The following is a 16515-nucleotide window of genomic DNA, read 5'->3' on the forward strand; positions in this document are numbered from 1 at the left end:
GCCATTGGAAGTGAAGGTACTGAGTTATTGAAAGATAGGGTAAGAAGGTGCACGGTACAGTTGTGTAGACAGTTTAAGGAATTGAGGTTTAAAGTGAGACAGCAGCAGGAGAGAGTAAACTGGAAGGAAAAATACTGGACTATGTAAGGGAATTAAGTGAGGAGTTACGTGAGTTGAGAGAGGAAGTTAGAGACTGACAGATGATTAAGGATATGGAAACAGGCAAACCCAAAGAGCAACAACGGACCCCCCTGAGTGGGGAATAAGGTGATGGTCAGGGTGAGCCCTGGGTGAACAGGGTTTGCCCCCAGGAGGCATGGACCATACCAGGCCACGATGACAGGTGATACGTGCACACTTGTAGATATGGAAATGGGAAAGATATATGACGAATCACCAAGCGGCAACCCAGACAACGGGGGCCAACGTTAATGTTTTCACAGGTCCGTGATCCTGACTATGGACGTGTCAGTGCTGGCGTGGGAAGCACCAACGTTCAAAGTCACCCATCTCCACCCTGGGGAGTACATAATACTCCCCCAAGGAGGGAGTGGGGAATGGATAAGAAATCCCAACACCTGGATCAGGGATCAACTCACTACACGGACACATCAAACGGACAGTTGGGAACAGGACCCCCACATGTGAACACACAAAGAGTTGTAAGAGTACTTTACATTTAACAGCACCAGGGCAGCCAGTCCAGCTAACACCACTCGATTGTAACAACGGGAACTTCACAGGATGTGGGACTTACCCAAGGGTAAGGACAATGATGAACTGACTAATGCATTTGGAGGATAGACCCCAGCGGAAAATACACACCCAGTAACACCTCACTAAGCATAAGCATGGGGACGATTGGTGGGGGAACCAGAATTGGGATTTATGACAATAGAACTGGACTGGGTTGGTGGTTTGGGGGATGTAGAATGTGCGCACCCACTACCAGTCTTTCATCAACAAGCATTTGGATGTATCAAGAGATTAATGTGACTGCCGGATGGACAGACCTACCTCCCTTTGTTTGGGAACCGGGTCCTGAGGGACAATATTATCAAGAAACATGTAAATATGTAATAGGCATAGGATGTTATGATACACAATGTTTCACTATGACCATGTGTGGATATCAAAGACCGACTCAATGTCCAGATGTAGTAAGTCCCCCCTCCCTGGATGGGGTAGTCAGGATAGGATAGTCAGGATAGGAAAGTCAAAACCACTATTACATGATGTGCCTATGGTTTCTCTGGAAGTGACATACAATGTCTCAGGACTCCTGTCAGTGTTACATAACCACTTGTCACAGCCACCAGAATTCCATAAAATGGGCTAGAAGCCAATTGGAGAGGGTAGGCAGTGGCTATAAATTTCGAATTGTTCTGAGAATTCGAGCACAAGCACAGGCTCGGTTAGAAAGAGCTACATTAGGAGACATCGGAGGGTTATTTGGGAACGCCAGTTCCAGGCTTGGTTAGAAAGAGCTACACCAGGAGACATCCAAGGGTTATTTGGGAACGCCAGTTCCAGGCTCGGTTAGAAAGAGCTACACCAGGAGACATCGGAGGGTTATTTGGGAATGCCAGTTCCAGGCTCGGTTAGAAAGAGCTACACCAGGAGACATCAGAGGGGTATTTGGGAACGCCAGTTCCAGGCTCGGTTAGAAAGAGCTACACCAGGAGACATCCGAGGGGTATTTGGGAACGCCAGTTCCAGGCTTAATTGTGGTCAGATCTATGACTGAAATGTTGATGCCTCCTGGATAGCTGCTGAGACTGCCTGAGGATTACACTCCAGTCTGCATGGGACAGGATGTGGCCCTGACACCCGGGGAGCTACAAGGAGACGGTCTGCTACAGATCCTTCGGCAGACTGCAGACAGGGTAATAGACACAGCCGAATCACCAGCCACAGGGAGGGTGGGTGTGGTAAGCTAGCACGAGATTTAACTGATGGGGTAAAATCAGACAATGAGGATATCAGGTTTGGAACAATTCCTGAACACATGTTCCAGTCAGTTTACCAATTAAACCTCAGAGCAGCAAGGAGCAGCAGGAATTGGTAATTCCACAAGCCCAAGGTGGAGGAGGGGATAGAGTTATAAAATTATCATGGCCATTCCCCAAGAACATCATCCAAACGGGGATTTCCTGAAGAGCTCTAGGTTCGAGTCCCTAGGAGTAGATAAAGGGGGGGATGGTATTCTGCATAGGGCTAGCTGGATATATATCCGATGTAAAGTACAGGGCACTGATGATACTGGAGACTGTTGTTCATAATGAAGAAATGACATTGTGTACTCATGTCAAACACTGGAGGTATTTACTAACACCAACAAAGTTACCTTCACCTCTTTACCGATTCAGGAAGCATTTAAGGCAATTCAGGTATCCTCAACTCAATGGCTGAGTCCCTTTATGGGAGCTTACTTTGTGCTAACAACTCGAGTTTCTGCCGACAGGTGACTGACCCATTTACTATAGGAGACTTCTATTTACCAGGCAGAACCAGGGGATACTTGCTGAAGATGGTGTTTCCTCCTATTCTGCAACTACCACATGGGCCAGTTAAAGAGAAGATACAATCCTGGATCACACAGCGACCACAGAGACTCAGGCTTCCCTGAACCGGTTTTATTCAAGCATATGCAAGGCAGCCACATCCATTCAAAGGAATGAAGACCCAGCTCCCAGATTGATTATATTTCCCTACTTTTGTACTTTTTCTTATCATAATACATTTGAGTACATTTGAATATATCCAATCGGTAACCGACACACCGGTCCCATGCTAACTCTATCCTATTGAGTACACAACCATGTGATTTTGCTAACCAATTATTCTAAAGGGTGTATACATAATTATATTATCCAATCAGAATTAAAACACGTGTGTAAAGACATTGGTTCTCACAACTCAAGACTGTTTGTGTTTCATCAAAGCCCCCTCTTTGTCTATTGTATGTCCTCCCATATCTAAGCTAAAACTATCTGCCCCTTCCCTATGTGAAAGGGGATTACACTTAACCTAATTTATGTCCTGCTTGTGTCTCCAATCTGACTCTCAAGGCTGTGCAATGTTCATCTGGTAATCTTCAACTCTTCATATGTTTAGCAGCCGTGTCTGCCTGGAGATGTTAGGGGTTTTTCAACAAGTTCTTACTGTATTCTCATTTAGCATTTTTAATTTCCCCCCTTTTGGCCCTTGGCAAAGCCCATGCTGGCCACACCTTAAGCTGAGAATTCATTTCCTGGTCCTTCGGGTGGCCAGTGGTCCAGACCACCAGTGGAGTCCGAAACCACCTGGTTGTACAACGCAACATTCCCTTCCCTTGTCTCCTCCCTTGGAGTATGCATAGGTCTGGGAGCTGGTGCGCACCTTTGGTTTGTTGCTGTCTGTGCCTGGACAATCCCTTTCCAGGGTTTATGTTGGAAGCAGCAGAGTCCAATAGCCCATCAGAGCATAATTCCTGTGACTATCGTCATAGCCATTCTAACCATCTCCCACCAATTCATCAATGTCCCAGCCGGAGCACAGGAGGGAGCTGACTGGGCTAACCTCCTGCCGATTGGGTGGCTAAATCCACTTGCACACACCCCCTTTCAATTTACTCTCTAGAAGCTTCTACATACAATTGAACTATTCTTGTAGCTTCCTGTATGACCAGGCATGCTATTCTAACAGGAGTTTGATCTGTGAACAATGTGTACACAATGTATAAACAAGTTGGCCCTTGGTGGGATAACACCTTTACGAGAAAATGTTGGCCCTGCATTCTCTCTATTTCCTTTTTGAATGACTCCCACCGCTCTGATGTGGATTTTCCTACAAGTAGCTTCTCCCAGTCCACTTTGGCCAGATCCTGTCTTATATTAAAATCGGCCTTCCCCCAATTCAGAACCTTTATTTCCTGTCCACCTTTGTCCTTTTTCATAACTACCTTAAATCTTACTGAGTTATGGTCACTATCCCCGAAATGCTCCCCCAATGACACTTCTACAATTTGCCTGGCTTCATTCCCTAAGATTAGGCCCAGTATCGCCCCTTCTCTTGTTGGACTTTCTACGTGCTGGCGTAAAAAGCTCTCCTGGATGCACTTTAAGAATTCCACCTCTTCTAAGCCTTTCACACTAAGACTATCCCAGTTAATATTTGGGGAGTTGAAATCCCTATTATTATAGCCCTATTATTTTTACACTTCTCAGATTTGACTACATATTTGCTCCTCTATCTCCTCTGACTGTTTGTGGGTCTATAGTACACTCCCAACAAAGTGATTGCACCCTTTTTGTTTTTAGGTTCTACCCATATGGCCTCATTTGAGGAACCTTCTAAGATACCATCCTTCCTTACTGCAGTAATTGACTCCTTGGTCAATAGTGCAATGCTGTCTCCTCTTTTACACACTCCTCTGTCATGCCTGAAGATTCTATAGCCTGGAATATTGAGCTGCCAGTCCTGTCCTTCCCTCAACCATGTCTCTGTAATAGCAACAATATCATATTCCAATGTGTTAGTCAGCACCCTCAATTCATCTACCTCACTTGTAAGACTCCTGCTGGGGTACAGTACTGGTGGGGGCAGGTCTGTCACTGTATAACACTGGGGTACAGTACTGGTGGGGACAGGTCTGTCTCTGTATAACACTGGGGTACAGTACTGGTGGGGACGGGTCTGTCACTGTATAACACTGGGGGACAGTACTGGTGGGGACAGGTCTGTCACTGTATAACACTGGGGTACAGTACTGGTAGGGACAGGTCTGTCACTGTATAACACTGGGGTACAGTACTGGTGGGGACAGGTCTGTCACTGTATATCACTGGGGTACAGTACTGGTGGGGACAGGTCTGTCACTGTATAACACTGGGGCACAGTACTGGTGGGGACAGGTCTGTCACTGTATAACACTGGGGTACAGTACTGGTGGGGACAGGTCTGTCACTGTATAACACTGGGGAACAGTACTGGTGGGGACAGGTCTGTCACTGTATAACACTGGGGTACAGTACTGGTGGGGACAGGTCTGTCACTGTATAACACTGGGGTACAGTTGTTTCCTTTTATTCATTCATGAGGTATGGGCTTCGCTGGCTGATGCAGTATTTATTGCCCATCCCTAATTGCCCTTGAGAAGGTGGTGGTGAGCTGCCTTCTTGAACCGCTGCAGTCCATGTGGTGTGGGTACACCCACAGTGCTGTTAGGGAGGGAGTTCCAGGATTTTGACCCAGCGACAGTGAAGGAATGGTGATATATTTCCAAGTCAGGATGGGGGTGAGTGACTTGGAGGGAAACTTCCAGGTGGTGGTGTTCCCATCTATCTGCTGCCCTTGACCTTCTAGATGGTAGTGGTCGTGGGTTTGGAAGGTGCTGTCTAAGGAGCCTTGGTGAGTTCCTGCAGTGCATCTTGTAGATGGTACACACACTGCTGCTACTGGCGTGGTACTGTCTGTTACAGTCTGTTACAGTGCCAGTTTTTATTCTGTGTACTGGGTGGACCCCGTGCCTCGCTGTAATTGAACACAGGCGGAAGCTGTGACTGGGAACACCTCGGGGCTGCTTGGGTTCCTGTTATTGGAAATGTGTGCAGCTACAGGCTTGTTTGCACAGATATGGGTGTGGCTGCTCTTTAAAATCAAGGCAAGTTTGTTGTTGGAAAAAGATTGAATAGAGTCCAGCCTGCAGCTTAGCTCAGTCCTCACGTCCAATCCCGTCTGCATTCGACACTCACACTGCCAAGGCTGCCATTTTACCCCACCCCTCTTCACCAACTCAGCAACCACAGCGCTCAGTGACTGGAGTCACACACACAAGCACAGCGCTCAGTGACTGGAGTCACACACACAAGCACAGCGCTCAGTGACTGGAGTCACACACACAACCACAGAATTATTGAAGAACAGAATGTGGCCATTCAGCCCATCATGTCTGCACCAGCTCCCTGACTGTGCAATTCACCTCATGCCTCACGCCCCCTAACCCGGCACATTCTCCCTTTTCAGGTATCAGTCTAATTCCCTTTTGAAAACCTTGATTGACCCTGTCTCCACCACACTCTCAGACAGTGCATTCCAGATCCTAACCACTCGCTGTCTGAAACATTTCCCTCATGTCACCATTGCTTCTTTTGTCAATCACTTTAAATCTGTTCTTTCTGGTTCTCAATCCTTCCACCAATGGGAACAGTTTCTCCCTATCTACTCTGTCCAGACCCCTCATGATTTTGAATACCTCTATCAAATCTCCTCTCAACTTCCTCTTCTCCAGGAAGAACAGTCCCAACTTCTCCAATCTATCTACAAATCTGAAGTCCCTCATCCCTGGAACCAATCTCATGAATCTGTTCTAACACACATTCGAATATAGGAACTAGGAACAGGAGGAGGCCACTCGGCCCCTAGAGCCTGCTCTGCCATTCAATAAGATCATGGCTGATCTGAATGTAATCTCAAACCCACATTCCTGCCGACGCCCGATAATCAAGAATCCATCCAGCTCTGCCTTAAAAATATTCAGACTCTGTTCCCACCTCCCTTTGAGGAAGAGAGTTCCAAACACTCACAACCCCCTGAGAGAAAACATTTCTCCTCATCTCTGTCTTAAATGGGCGACCCGGTTATTTTTAAACAGTGACCCCCTAGTTCTAGATTCTCCCACAAGAGGAAACACCCTCTCCACATCCACCCTGTCAAGACCCCTCAGGATCTTAAAGGTTTCAGTTAAGTCACCTCTTACTCTTCTAAACTCCAGTGGATACAAGCCTAACCTGTCCAGCCTTTCCTCATAAAACAACCCACCCATTCCAGGTATTAGTCTGGTAAACCTTCTCTGAACTGCTTCTAACACATTTACATCTTTCCTTAAATAAGGAGACCAGTACTGTACACAGTACTCCAGATGTGGTCTCACCAATGATCTGTTTTGTATTCAATTCCCCTCACATTAAATAATATCTAATTACCTGCTGAACCTGCACACTTACCTTTTGTGATTCATGCACTAGGACACCCAGATCCCTCTGAATCTCAGAGCTCTGCAATCTCTCACCATTTAGATAATAAACTTCTTTTTTATTCTTCCTGCTAAAATGGACAATTCACATTTGCCCACATTCCACTCCATTTGCCCGACCTTTGCCCACTCACTTAACCTATCGATGTCACTTTGTATCCTCCTTATGTCCTCTTCACAATTTACTTTCCTACCTATCTTTGTGTGGTCAGTAAATTTAGCCACCATTCCTTCAGTCCCTTCATCCAAGTCAGTTATATAAACTGTAAAAGGCTGATACCCCAGCACTGATCCCTGTGGCTCACCACTCGCCACATCCTGCCAACCAGAAAAAGACCCATTTATGCCAACTCTCTGCTTCCTGTTAGCCAGCCAATCTTCTATCCATGCCAATATGTTACCCCCTACACCATGAGCTTTTATTTTCTGCAATAACCTTTGATGTGGCACTTTATTAAATGCCTTCTGGAAATCTAAGTACAGTACATCCACCAGTTCCCCTTTATCCACAGCACATGTGATTCCTTCAAAGAACCCCAATAAATTGGTTACACATGATTTCCCTTTCACAAAACCATGTTAACTCTGCCTGATTGCCTTGAATTTTTCAAAGTGCCTGTTATAACATCTTTAATAATAGCTTCAAACATTTTCCCTATGACAGATGTCAGGCTAACTGGCCTGTAGTTTCCTGCTTTCTGTCTCCCTCCCTTTTTGAATAAAGGAGTTACATTTGCTATTTTCCAATCTAATGGAACCTTCCCCAAATCTAGGAAGTTTTGGAAAATTAAAACCAGTGCATCAACTATCTCACTAGCCACTTCTTTCAGGACCTTATGGTGAAGTCCATCCGGACCTGGGGATTTGTCAGCCTGCAGACCCAACAATTTGCTCAATATCACTTCCCTGGTGATTGGAATTTTCCCGAGTTCCTCCCTCCCTTCCATTTCCTGATTCACAGCTATTTCCGGGATGTTGCTTGCGTCCTCTATAGTGAAGCAAAATACCTGTTCAATCCGTCTTCCATCTCCCTACTTTCCATTATCAATTCCCCAGACACACTCACTATAGGACCAATGCTCACTTTGTTAACTTTTCTTATTTAAATATCTACAGAAACTTTTACTATCCATCTTCATATTACTAACTAACTTTCTTGTACTCTAAATTTTCCTCCTTTTAATCTTTTTGTTATTCTTTGTTGTTCTTTATATTCTTTCCAATCTTCTGACCTGCCACCCGTCTTTGTGTAATTATATGTTTTTTCTTTAAGTTTGATATTGTCTTTAACTTTTTTAATTAGCCACGGATGGTGGGTCCTCTCCTTGGGATTTTCCTTTCTCATTGGAATGTGTATATTCTGTTTATTCTGAAATATCCCTGTCAATGTCTGTCACTGAACCCCTATTGACACAGCCCTTAACCTCATTTGCCAGTTCACTCTAGCTAGCTCTGCTTTCACACCCTCATAATTGCCCTTATTTAAGTTTAAAATACTAGGCTTGGATGCACTCGTTTCTCCCTCAAAACTCATTCATATTATGATCGCTGCTCCCTAGGGCTGCATTCACTGGGAGGTTATCAATTAATCCCATCAGCACCCTCTCTAATGCCCTCACATCCTTCCTAAAGTGCAGCACCCACAACTGTACACAATATTCCAGCTGAGGTCTAACCAGTGTCTTATATAAATCCAGCATAATCTCCCTGCTCGTGTACTCTATGCCCCTATTAATAAAGCCCAGGATACTATATGCTTCATTAAATGTCTCTCCACTTGTCCTGCCATCTTCAATGACCTACATACATATCTGCCCAAGTCCCCCTGGCCCTGCACCTCCTTTAGAGTTTCTCCCTTTATTTCATACTGTTTCTCCATGTTTCCTGCCAAAATGAATCACCTCACACTTCTCTGCATTGAACTTCATCTGTCACTTGTCTGCCAATCCACCAACATGTCTATGTCCTTTTGAAATTCAAGACTATCCCCATCACATTTGACAACATTTCCAATCTTCGTCTCATCTGTAAATTTTGAAATCGTGCCCTGCACACCACAGTCTAGATCATTAATATACATCAGGAAGAGAAAGGGTCCCAACACTGATCTCTGGGGAACTCCACTACAAACCTTTCTCCAGCCCGAAAGTCCATTGCCCATTACTCCCTGCTTCCTATTTTTCAGCCAGTTTTGTATCCACGTTGCTACAGTCCCTTTTATTCCATGAGCAATAACTTTTCTCACAAGTCGGTTGTGTGGCTCTGTGTCAAATGCCTTTTGAAAGTCCATGTACACCACATCAACAGCGTTTCCCTTATCAACCCTCTCTGTTACCTCCTCAAAAAACTCAAACAAGTTCGTTAAACACAATTCTCCCTTAAGATATCCAAGCTTTCCTTAATTAACCCACATTTGTCCATGTGACAATTAATTTTGTCTCTAACTATTGTTTCTCGAAGTTTCCCCACCACTGAAGTTAAACTGACTGGTCTGTAGTTGCTGGGCTTATTCTTACCCACTTTTTTGAACATTCGCAATCCTCCAGCCCCCTGGGACCAGCCCTGAGTCACAGAGAGATTGGAAAATGATGGCTCGAGCCCGTGCAACTCCCACTCTCACTTCCCTCAGTATCCCTGGATGCATCTCACCCAGTCCCAGTGCCTTGTCCACTTGAAGTCCAGACAGCATGTCCAATGCCTCCTCCTCATCGATTTAAAGCTTTCTAGTCTCTGAATGACCTCCACTTTCTCCGCAGTCTGGGTAGCATCTCATTCTTCTGCAGCCAGACCGGGTAAGGACAGCAGACTTCCGCCCCGAAGGGACATGAATGACCCATTCCGTTTTATGACAATTTCCTCACTTCATGCTCACCAACACTGATTGGAGTTTTTCACCAACAGATTCCCAAACTTCAATTCAAATTCTTAAACAACTGGTGTGAGATTTGAAGCCACATTCTCTGCATTGCTAGCCCACTTATTTTATTTATTAATGGGATGTGGGCTTCGCCGGCTGGACCCAGCATTTATTGCCCATCCCTAGTTGCCCCTTGAGAAGGTGGTGGTGAGCTGCCTTCTTGAGCCGCTGCAGTCCATGTGGTGTAGGTACACCCACCGTGCTGTTAGGGAGGGAGTTCCAGGATTTTGACCCAGCGACAGTGAAGGAACAGCGATATATTTCCAAGTCAGGATGGTGAGTGACTTGGAGGGGAACTTCCAGGTGGTGGTGTTCCCATCTATCTGCTGCCCTTGTCCTTCTAGATGGTAGTGGTCGTGGGTTTGGAAGGTGCTGTTTAAGAAGCCTTGGTGAGTTCCTGCAGTGCATCTTGTAGATGGTACACACACTGCTGCTACTGTGCGTCGGTGGTGGAGGGAGTGAATGTTTGTGGATGGGGTGCCAATCAAGCAGCTGCTTTATCCTGGATAGTGTCAAGCTTCTTGAGTGTTGTAGGAGCTGCGCTCATCCAGGCAAGTGGGGAGTATTCCATCACACTCCTGACTTGTGCCTTGTAGATGGTGGAAAGGCTTTGGGGAGTCAGGAGGTGAGTTACTCACTGCAGGATTCCCAGCCTCTGACCTGCTCTTGTAGCCACAGTATTTATATGGCTGGTCCAGTTCAGTTTCTGGTCAATGGTAACCCCCAGGATGTTGATAGGGGGGGATTCAGTGATGGTAATGCCACTGAACAGCATGGGGAAATGGTGAGATTCTCTCTTGTTGGAGGTCATTGCCTGACACTTGTGTGGCACGAATGTTAGGTGAAACCCAGTACTCCTGTACCCTTAAACGTAGAATCACAGAGTCTCACAGTGCAGAAGAGGCCCTTCGGCCCATCCAGTCTGCACTGACACGTGAGAAACACCTGACCTACCTACCTAACCCCATTTACCAGCACTTGGCCCATAGCCTTGAATGTTATGATGTGCCAAGTGCTCATCCAGGTACTTTTTAAAGGATGTGAGGCAACCCGCCTCCACCACCCTCCCAGGCAGCACATTCCAGACCCTCACCACCCTCTGGGTAAAAAAGTTTTTCCTCACATCCCCCCTAAACCTCCTGCCCCTCACCTTGAACTTGTGTCCCCTTGTGACTGACCCTTCAACTAAGGGGAACAGCTGCTCCCTCTCCACCCTGTCCATGCCCCTCATAATCTTGTACACCTCGATCAGGTCATCCCTCAGTCTTCTCTACTCCAACAAAAACAACCCAAGTCTATCCAACCTCTCTTCATAACTTAAATGTTTCATCCCAGGCAACATCCTGGTGAATCTCCTCTGCACCCCCTCCAGTACAATCACATCCTTCCTATAATGTGGCGACCAGAACTGCACACAGTACTCCAGCTGTGGCCTCACCAAGGTTCAATACAACTCCAACATGACCTCCCTACTTTTGTAATCTATGCCTCAATTGATAAAGGCAAGTGTCCCATATGCCTTTTTCACCACCCCACTAACATGCCCCTCCACCTTCAGAGATCTATGGACACACACGCCAAGGTCCCATTGTTCCTCAGAACTTCCTAGTGTCATGCCGTTCATTGAATACTTCCTTGTCAAATTACTCCTTCCAAAGTGTATCACCTCACACTTTTCAGGGTTAAATTCCATCTGCCAGTTATCTACCCATTTGACCATCCTGTCTATATCTTCCTGTAGCCCAAGACACTCAACCTCACTGTTAACCACTCGGCCACTCTTTGTGTCACCTGCAAACTTACTAATCCTACCCCCCACATAGTCATCTATGTCGTTTATGTAAATGACAAATAATAGGGGACCCAGCACAGATCCCTGTGGTACACCACTGGACACTGGCTTCCAGTCACTAAAGCATCCTTCTGTCATCATCCTCTGTCTCCTACAACTGAGCCAATTTTGAATCCACCTTATCAAATTACCCTGTATCCCATGTGCATTTGCCTTCTTAATAAGTCTCCCATGTGGGACTTGTCAAAGGCTTTGCTGAAATCCATATATACTACAACAACATTAACATATGAGGAACGTTTGAGGACTCTGGGTCTATACTCGATGGAGTTTAGAAGGATGAGGGGGGATCTGATTGAAACTTACAGAATACTGAAAGGCCTGGATAGAGTGGACGTGGGGAAGATGTTTCCATTAGTAGGAGAGACTAGGACCCGAGGGCACAGCCTCAGAGTAAAGGGAAGACCTTTTAGAACAGAGATGAGGAGAAACTTCTTTAGCCAGAGAGTGGTGAATCTATGGAATTCATTGCCACAGAAGCCTGTGGAGGCCGGGTCATTGAGTGTATTTAAGACCGGGATAGATAGGTTCTTGATTGGTAAGGGGGTCAAAGGTTACGGGGAGAATGGGGTTGAGAAACTTATCAGCCATGATTGAATGGGGGAGCAGACTCGATGGGCCGAATGGCCTAATTTCTGCTCCTATGTCTTATGGTCTCAACTGCACTCCCCTCATCTACACCCCTGGTCACCTCCTCAAACAATTCAATCAGATTAGTTAGGCATGACCTCCCTCTGACAAAGCCATGCTGACTATCCCTGATCAAACCTTGCTTCTCCAAGTGGAGATAGATTCTCTCCTTCAGAATTTTCTTCAATAGTTTCCCTACCACTGACGTGAGACTCACTGGCCTGTAGTTCCCTGGCTTATCTCCACAACCCTTCTTATAAAGCAGAACCACATTAGCTGTTCTCCACATATCACAGACACTTCCTGCTACTTCCCGGGCCCATGTTCTCCCCTCACTGACACCGAGGCGGTCCCTTTATTTAAAGTGACCACGACTCCCAGGCAGCAGCGATGGATTCTGCAGCCGCACGGAACGATTGGCCGGGAATTTGACAGTTGGTGCGAGCTGGTCTCTGAGACTCTGGGGCTGTTGGTCAGGGCTGGAAGATTCATTCCAGTTGCGAAAAGGGGGAAGAGAGGGTAGAGCCGTAGAACACCACAGGACAGAAAAGCAGGCCATTCGGCCCTCCCAGGCTGTGCCGAAATGTTATTCCGCTGGTCCCATTGACCTGCACCCAGTCCATAACCCTCCAGACCTCTCCCATCCATTGAGGTGTGGGGAGAGAGGGTCTTGTAGCTGTACCCAGCCCCCCCCCTCCTTGTGTATACAGACCTCCCTCCTCCCCTCCAGACCCCCCTCCTACCCCCAGACCCTCACTCTGCTGAAAGTTTCTGGCACTCGGATGGAGTTGGGACCAGTTCCCCCTCCCTGACTCACCCTGGGCCGTCTCCACATCACATCCCGAGTTTTGTAGGATCCCGGAGCCAGCTCCTTGAATCCCAGCGAGGAAGGAGCAGCCGGGAAAGCGGGATCCTGGAAGAGGGAGCCGGTCTGCAGACAGTGCTCCCGCAGAGCCTGCCAGTCCTGCCGCAAGAACTTGCTGGCCGAGCTGGAGGAGCCGATCCCATCCCGGCGCTGGCGGGATCTCTGGATATTCAGCGCCATTCCCGACATCAGAGCCGATCCTGTCCGCAAGTCAGGCAGGGCAGGGCGGGGAGGGCTTCCCACAGGCAGGGAACAGCTCCTGCAACTCTCACAGCCCCAGTTACACAAGAGAGAGAGAGAGAGAGAGACACACACCCAGTCCAGACAGGACAGAGAGAGAGAGAGACACACCCAGTCCAGACAGGACAGAGAGAGAGACACACCCAGTCCAGACAGGACAGAGAGAGACACACCCAGTCCAGACAGGACAGAGAGAGAGACACACCCAGTCCAGACAGGACAGAGAGAGACACACCCAGTCCAGACAGGACAGAGAGAGAGAGACACACCCAGTCCAGACAGGACAGAGAGAGAGACACACCCAGTCCAGACAGGACAGAGAGAGACACACCCAGTCCAGACAGGACAGAGACACACCCAGTCCAGACAGGACAGAGAGAGACACACCCAGTCCAGACAGGACAGAGAGAGAGACACACCCAGTCCAGACAGGACAGAGAGAGAGACACACCCAGTCCAGACAGGACAGAGAGAGACACACCCAGTCCAGACAGGACAGAGACACACCCAGTCCAGACAGGACAGAGAGAGACACACCCAGTCCAGACAGGACAGAGAGACACACCCAGTCCAGACAGGACAGAGAGAGACACACCCAGTCCAGACAGGACAGAGAGACACACACCCAGTCCAGACAGGACAGAGAGAGAGACACACCCAGTCCAGACAGGACAGAGAGAGACACACCCAGTCCAGACAGGACAGAGAGAGAGAGACACACCCAGTCCAGACAGGACAGAGAGAGAGACACACCCAGTCCAGACAGGACAGAGAGAGACACACCCAGTCCAGACAGGACAGAGAGAGACACACCCAGTCCAGACAGGACAGAGAGAGACACACCCAGTCCAGACAGGACAGAGAGAGAGACACACCCAGTCCAGACAGGACAGAGAGAGACACACCCAGTCCAGACAGGACAGAGAGAGAGACACACCCAGTCCAGACAGGACAGAGACACACCCAGTCCAGACAGGACAGAGAGAGAGAGACACACCCAGTCCAGACAGGACAGAGAGAGACACACCCAGTCCAGACAGGACAGAGAGAGAGAGACACCCAGTCCAGACAGGACAGAGAGAGAGACACACCCAGTCCAGACAGGACAGAGAGAGAGAGACACCCAGTCCAGACAGGACAGAGACACACCCAGTCCAGACAGGACAGAGAGAGACACACCCAGTCCAGACAGGACAGAGAGAGAGACACAGAGAGAGACACACCCAGTCCAGACAGGACAGAGAGAGACACACCCAGTCCAGACAGGACAGAGAGAGACACACCCAGTCCAGACAGGACAGAGAGAGAGACACACCAGTCCAGACAGGACAGAGAGAGACACACCCAGTCCAGACAGGACAGAGAGACACACACCCAGTCCAGACAGGACAGAGAGAGAGACACACCCAGTCCAGACAGGACAGAGAGAGACACACCCAGTCCAGACAGGACAGAGAGACACACACCCAGTCCAGACAGGACAGAGAGAGACACACCCAGTCCAGACAGGACAGAGAGAGAGACACACCCAGTCCAGACAGGACAGAGAGAGAGACACACCCAGTCCAGACAGGACAGAGAGACACACACCCAGTCCAGACAGGACAGAGAGAGACACACCCAGTCCAGACAGGACAGAGAGACACACCCAGTCCAGACAGGACAGAGAGAGACACACCCAGTCCAGACAGGACAGAGAGAGACACACCCAGTCCAGACAGGACAGAGAGAGACACACCCAGTCCAGACAGGACAGAGAGACACACACCCAGTCCAGACAGGACAGAGAGAGAGACACACCCAGTCCAGACAGGACAGAGAGAGACACACCCAGTCCAGACAGGACAGAGAGAGAGACACACCCAGTCCAGACAGGACAGAGAGAGAGACACACCCAGTCCAGACAGGACAGAGAGAGACACACCCAGTCCAGACAGGACAGAGAGAGACACACCCAGTCCAGACAGGACAGAGAGAGAGAGACACACCCAGTCCAGACAGGACAGAGAGAGAGACACACCCAGTCCAGACAGGACAGAGAGAGAGAGACACACCCAGTCCAGACAGGACAGAGAGAGAGACACACCCAGTCCAGACAGGACAGAGAGAGAGACACACCCAGTCCAGACAGGACAGAGACACACCCAGTCCAGACAGGACAGAGAGACACACCCAGTCCAGACAGGACAGAGAGAGACACACCCAGTCCAGACAGGACAGAGAGAGACACACCCAGTCCAGACAGGACAGAGAGACACACCCAGTCCAGACAGGACAGAGAGAGAGACACACCCAGTCCAGACAGGACAGAGAGAGAGACACACCCAGTCCAGACAGGACAGAGAGAGACACACCCAGTCCAGACAGGACAGAGAGACACACCCAGTCCAGACAGGACAGAGAGAGACACACCCAGTCCAGACAGGACAGAGAGATACACCCAGTCCAGACAGGACAGAGAGAGAGACACACCCAGTCCAGACAGGACAGAGAGACACACCCAGTCCAGACAGGACAGAGAGAGAGACACACCCAGTCCAGACAGGAGAGAGACACACCCAGTCCAGACAGGACAGAGAGACACACCCAGTCCAGACAGGACAGAGAGACACACCCAGTCCAGACAGGACAGAGAGAGAGACACACCCAGTCCAGACAGGACAGAGAGAGAGACACACCCAGTCCAGACAGGACAGAGAGAGACACACCCAGTCCAGACAGGACAGAGAGAGACACACCCAGTCCAGACAGGACAGAGAGAGAGACACACCCAGTCCAGACAGGACAGAGAGAGACACACCCAGTCCAGACAGGAGAGAGACACACCCAGTCCAGACAGGAGAGAGACACACCCAGTCCAGACAGGAGAGAGATAGAGAGACACACCCAGACCAGACAGGAGAGAGACACACCCAGTCCAGACAGAGAGAGAGACACACCCAGTCCAGACAGGAGAGAGAGACACCCAGTCCAGACAGGACAGAGAGATACACCCA

General features: G+C 48.5%; 1 protein-coding gene across 1 annotated transcript in view; it reads right to left on the reverse strand.

Annotated features, from left to right (window-relative positions):
* The window catches only part of LOC121278077 (calpain-2 catalytic subunit-like), a 310699-nt gene extending 297084 nt beyond the window's left edge, over nucleotides 1–13615 (reverse strand). The window contains exon 1 of the mRNA XM_041188134.1: nucleotides 13232–13615. Within this exon, the coding sequence (XP_041044068.1) occupies nucleotides 13232–13468 (237 nt within the window). The 5' untranslated portion in view covers nucleotides 13469–13615. The remainder of the gene's footprint in view (nucleotides 1–13231) is intronic.
* Between the last annotated feature and the right edge of the window lie 2900 nt (nucleotides 13616–16515).

The sequence above is a fragment of the Carcharodon carcharias genome, chromosome 5, assembly GCF_017639515.1.
Source record: "Carcharodon carcharias isolate sCarCar2 chromosome 5, sCarCar2.pri, whole genome shotgun sequence".
NCBI lineage: Eukaryota > Metazoa > Chordata > Chondrichthyes > Lamniformes > Lamnidae > Carcharodon > Carcharodon carcharias.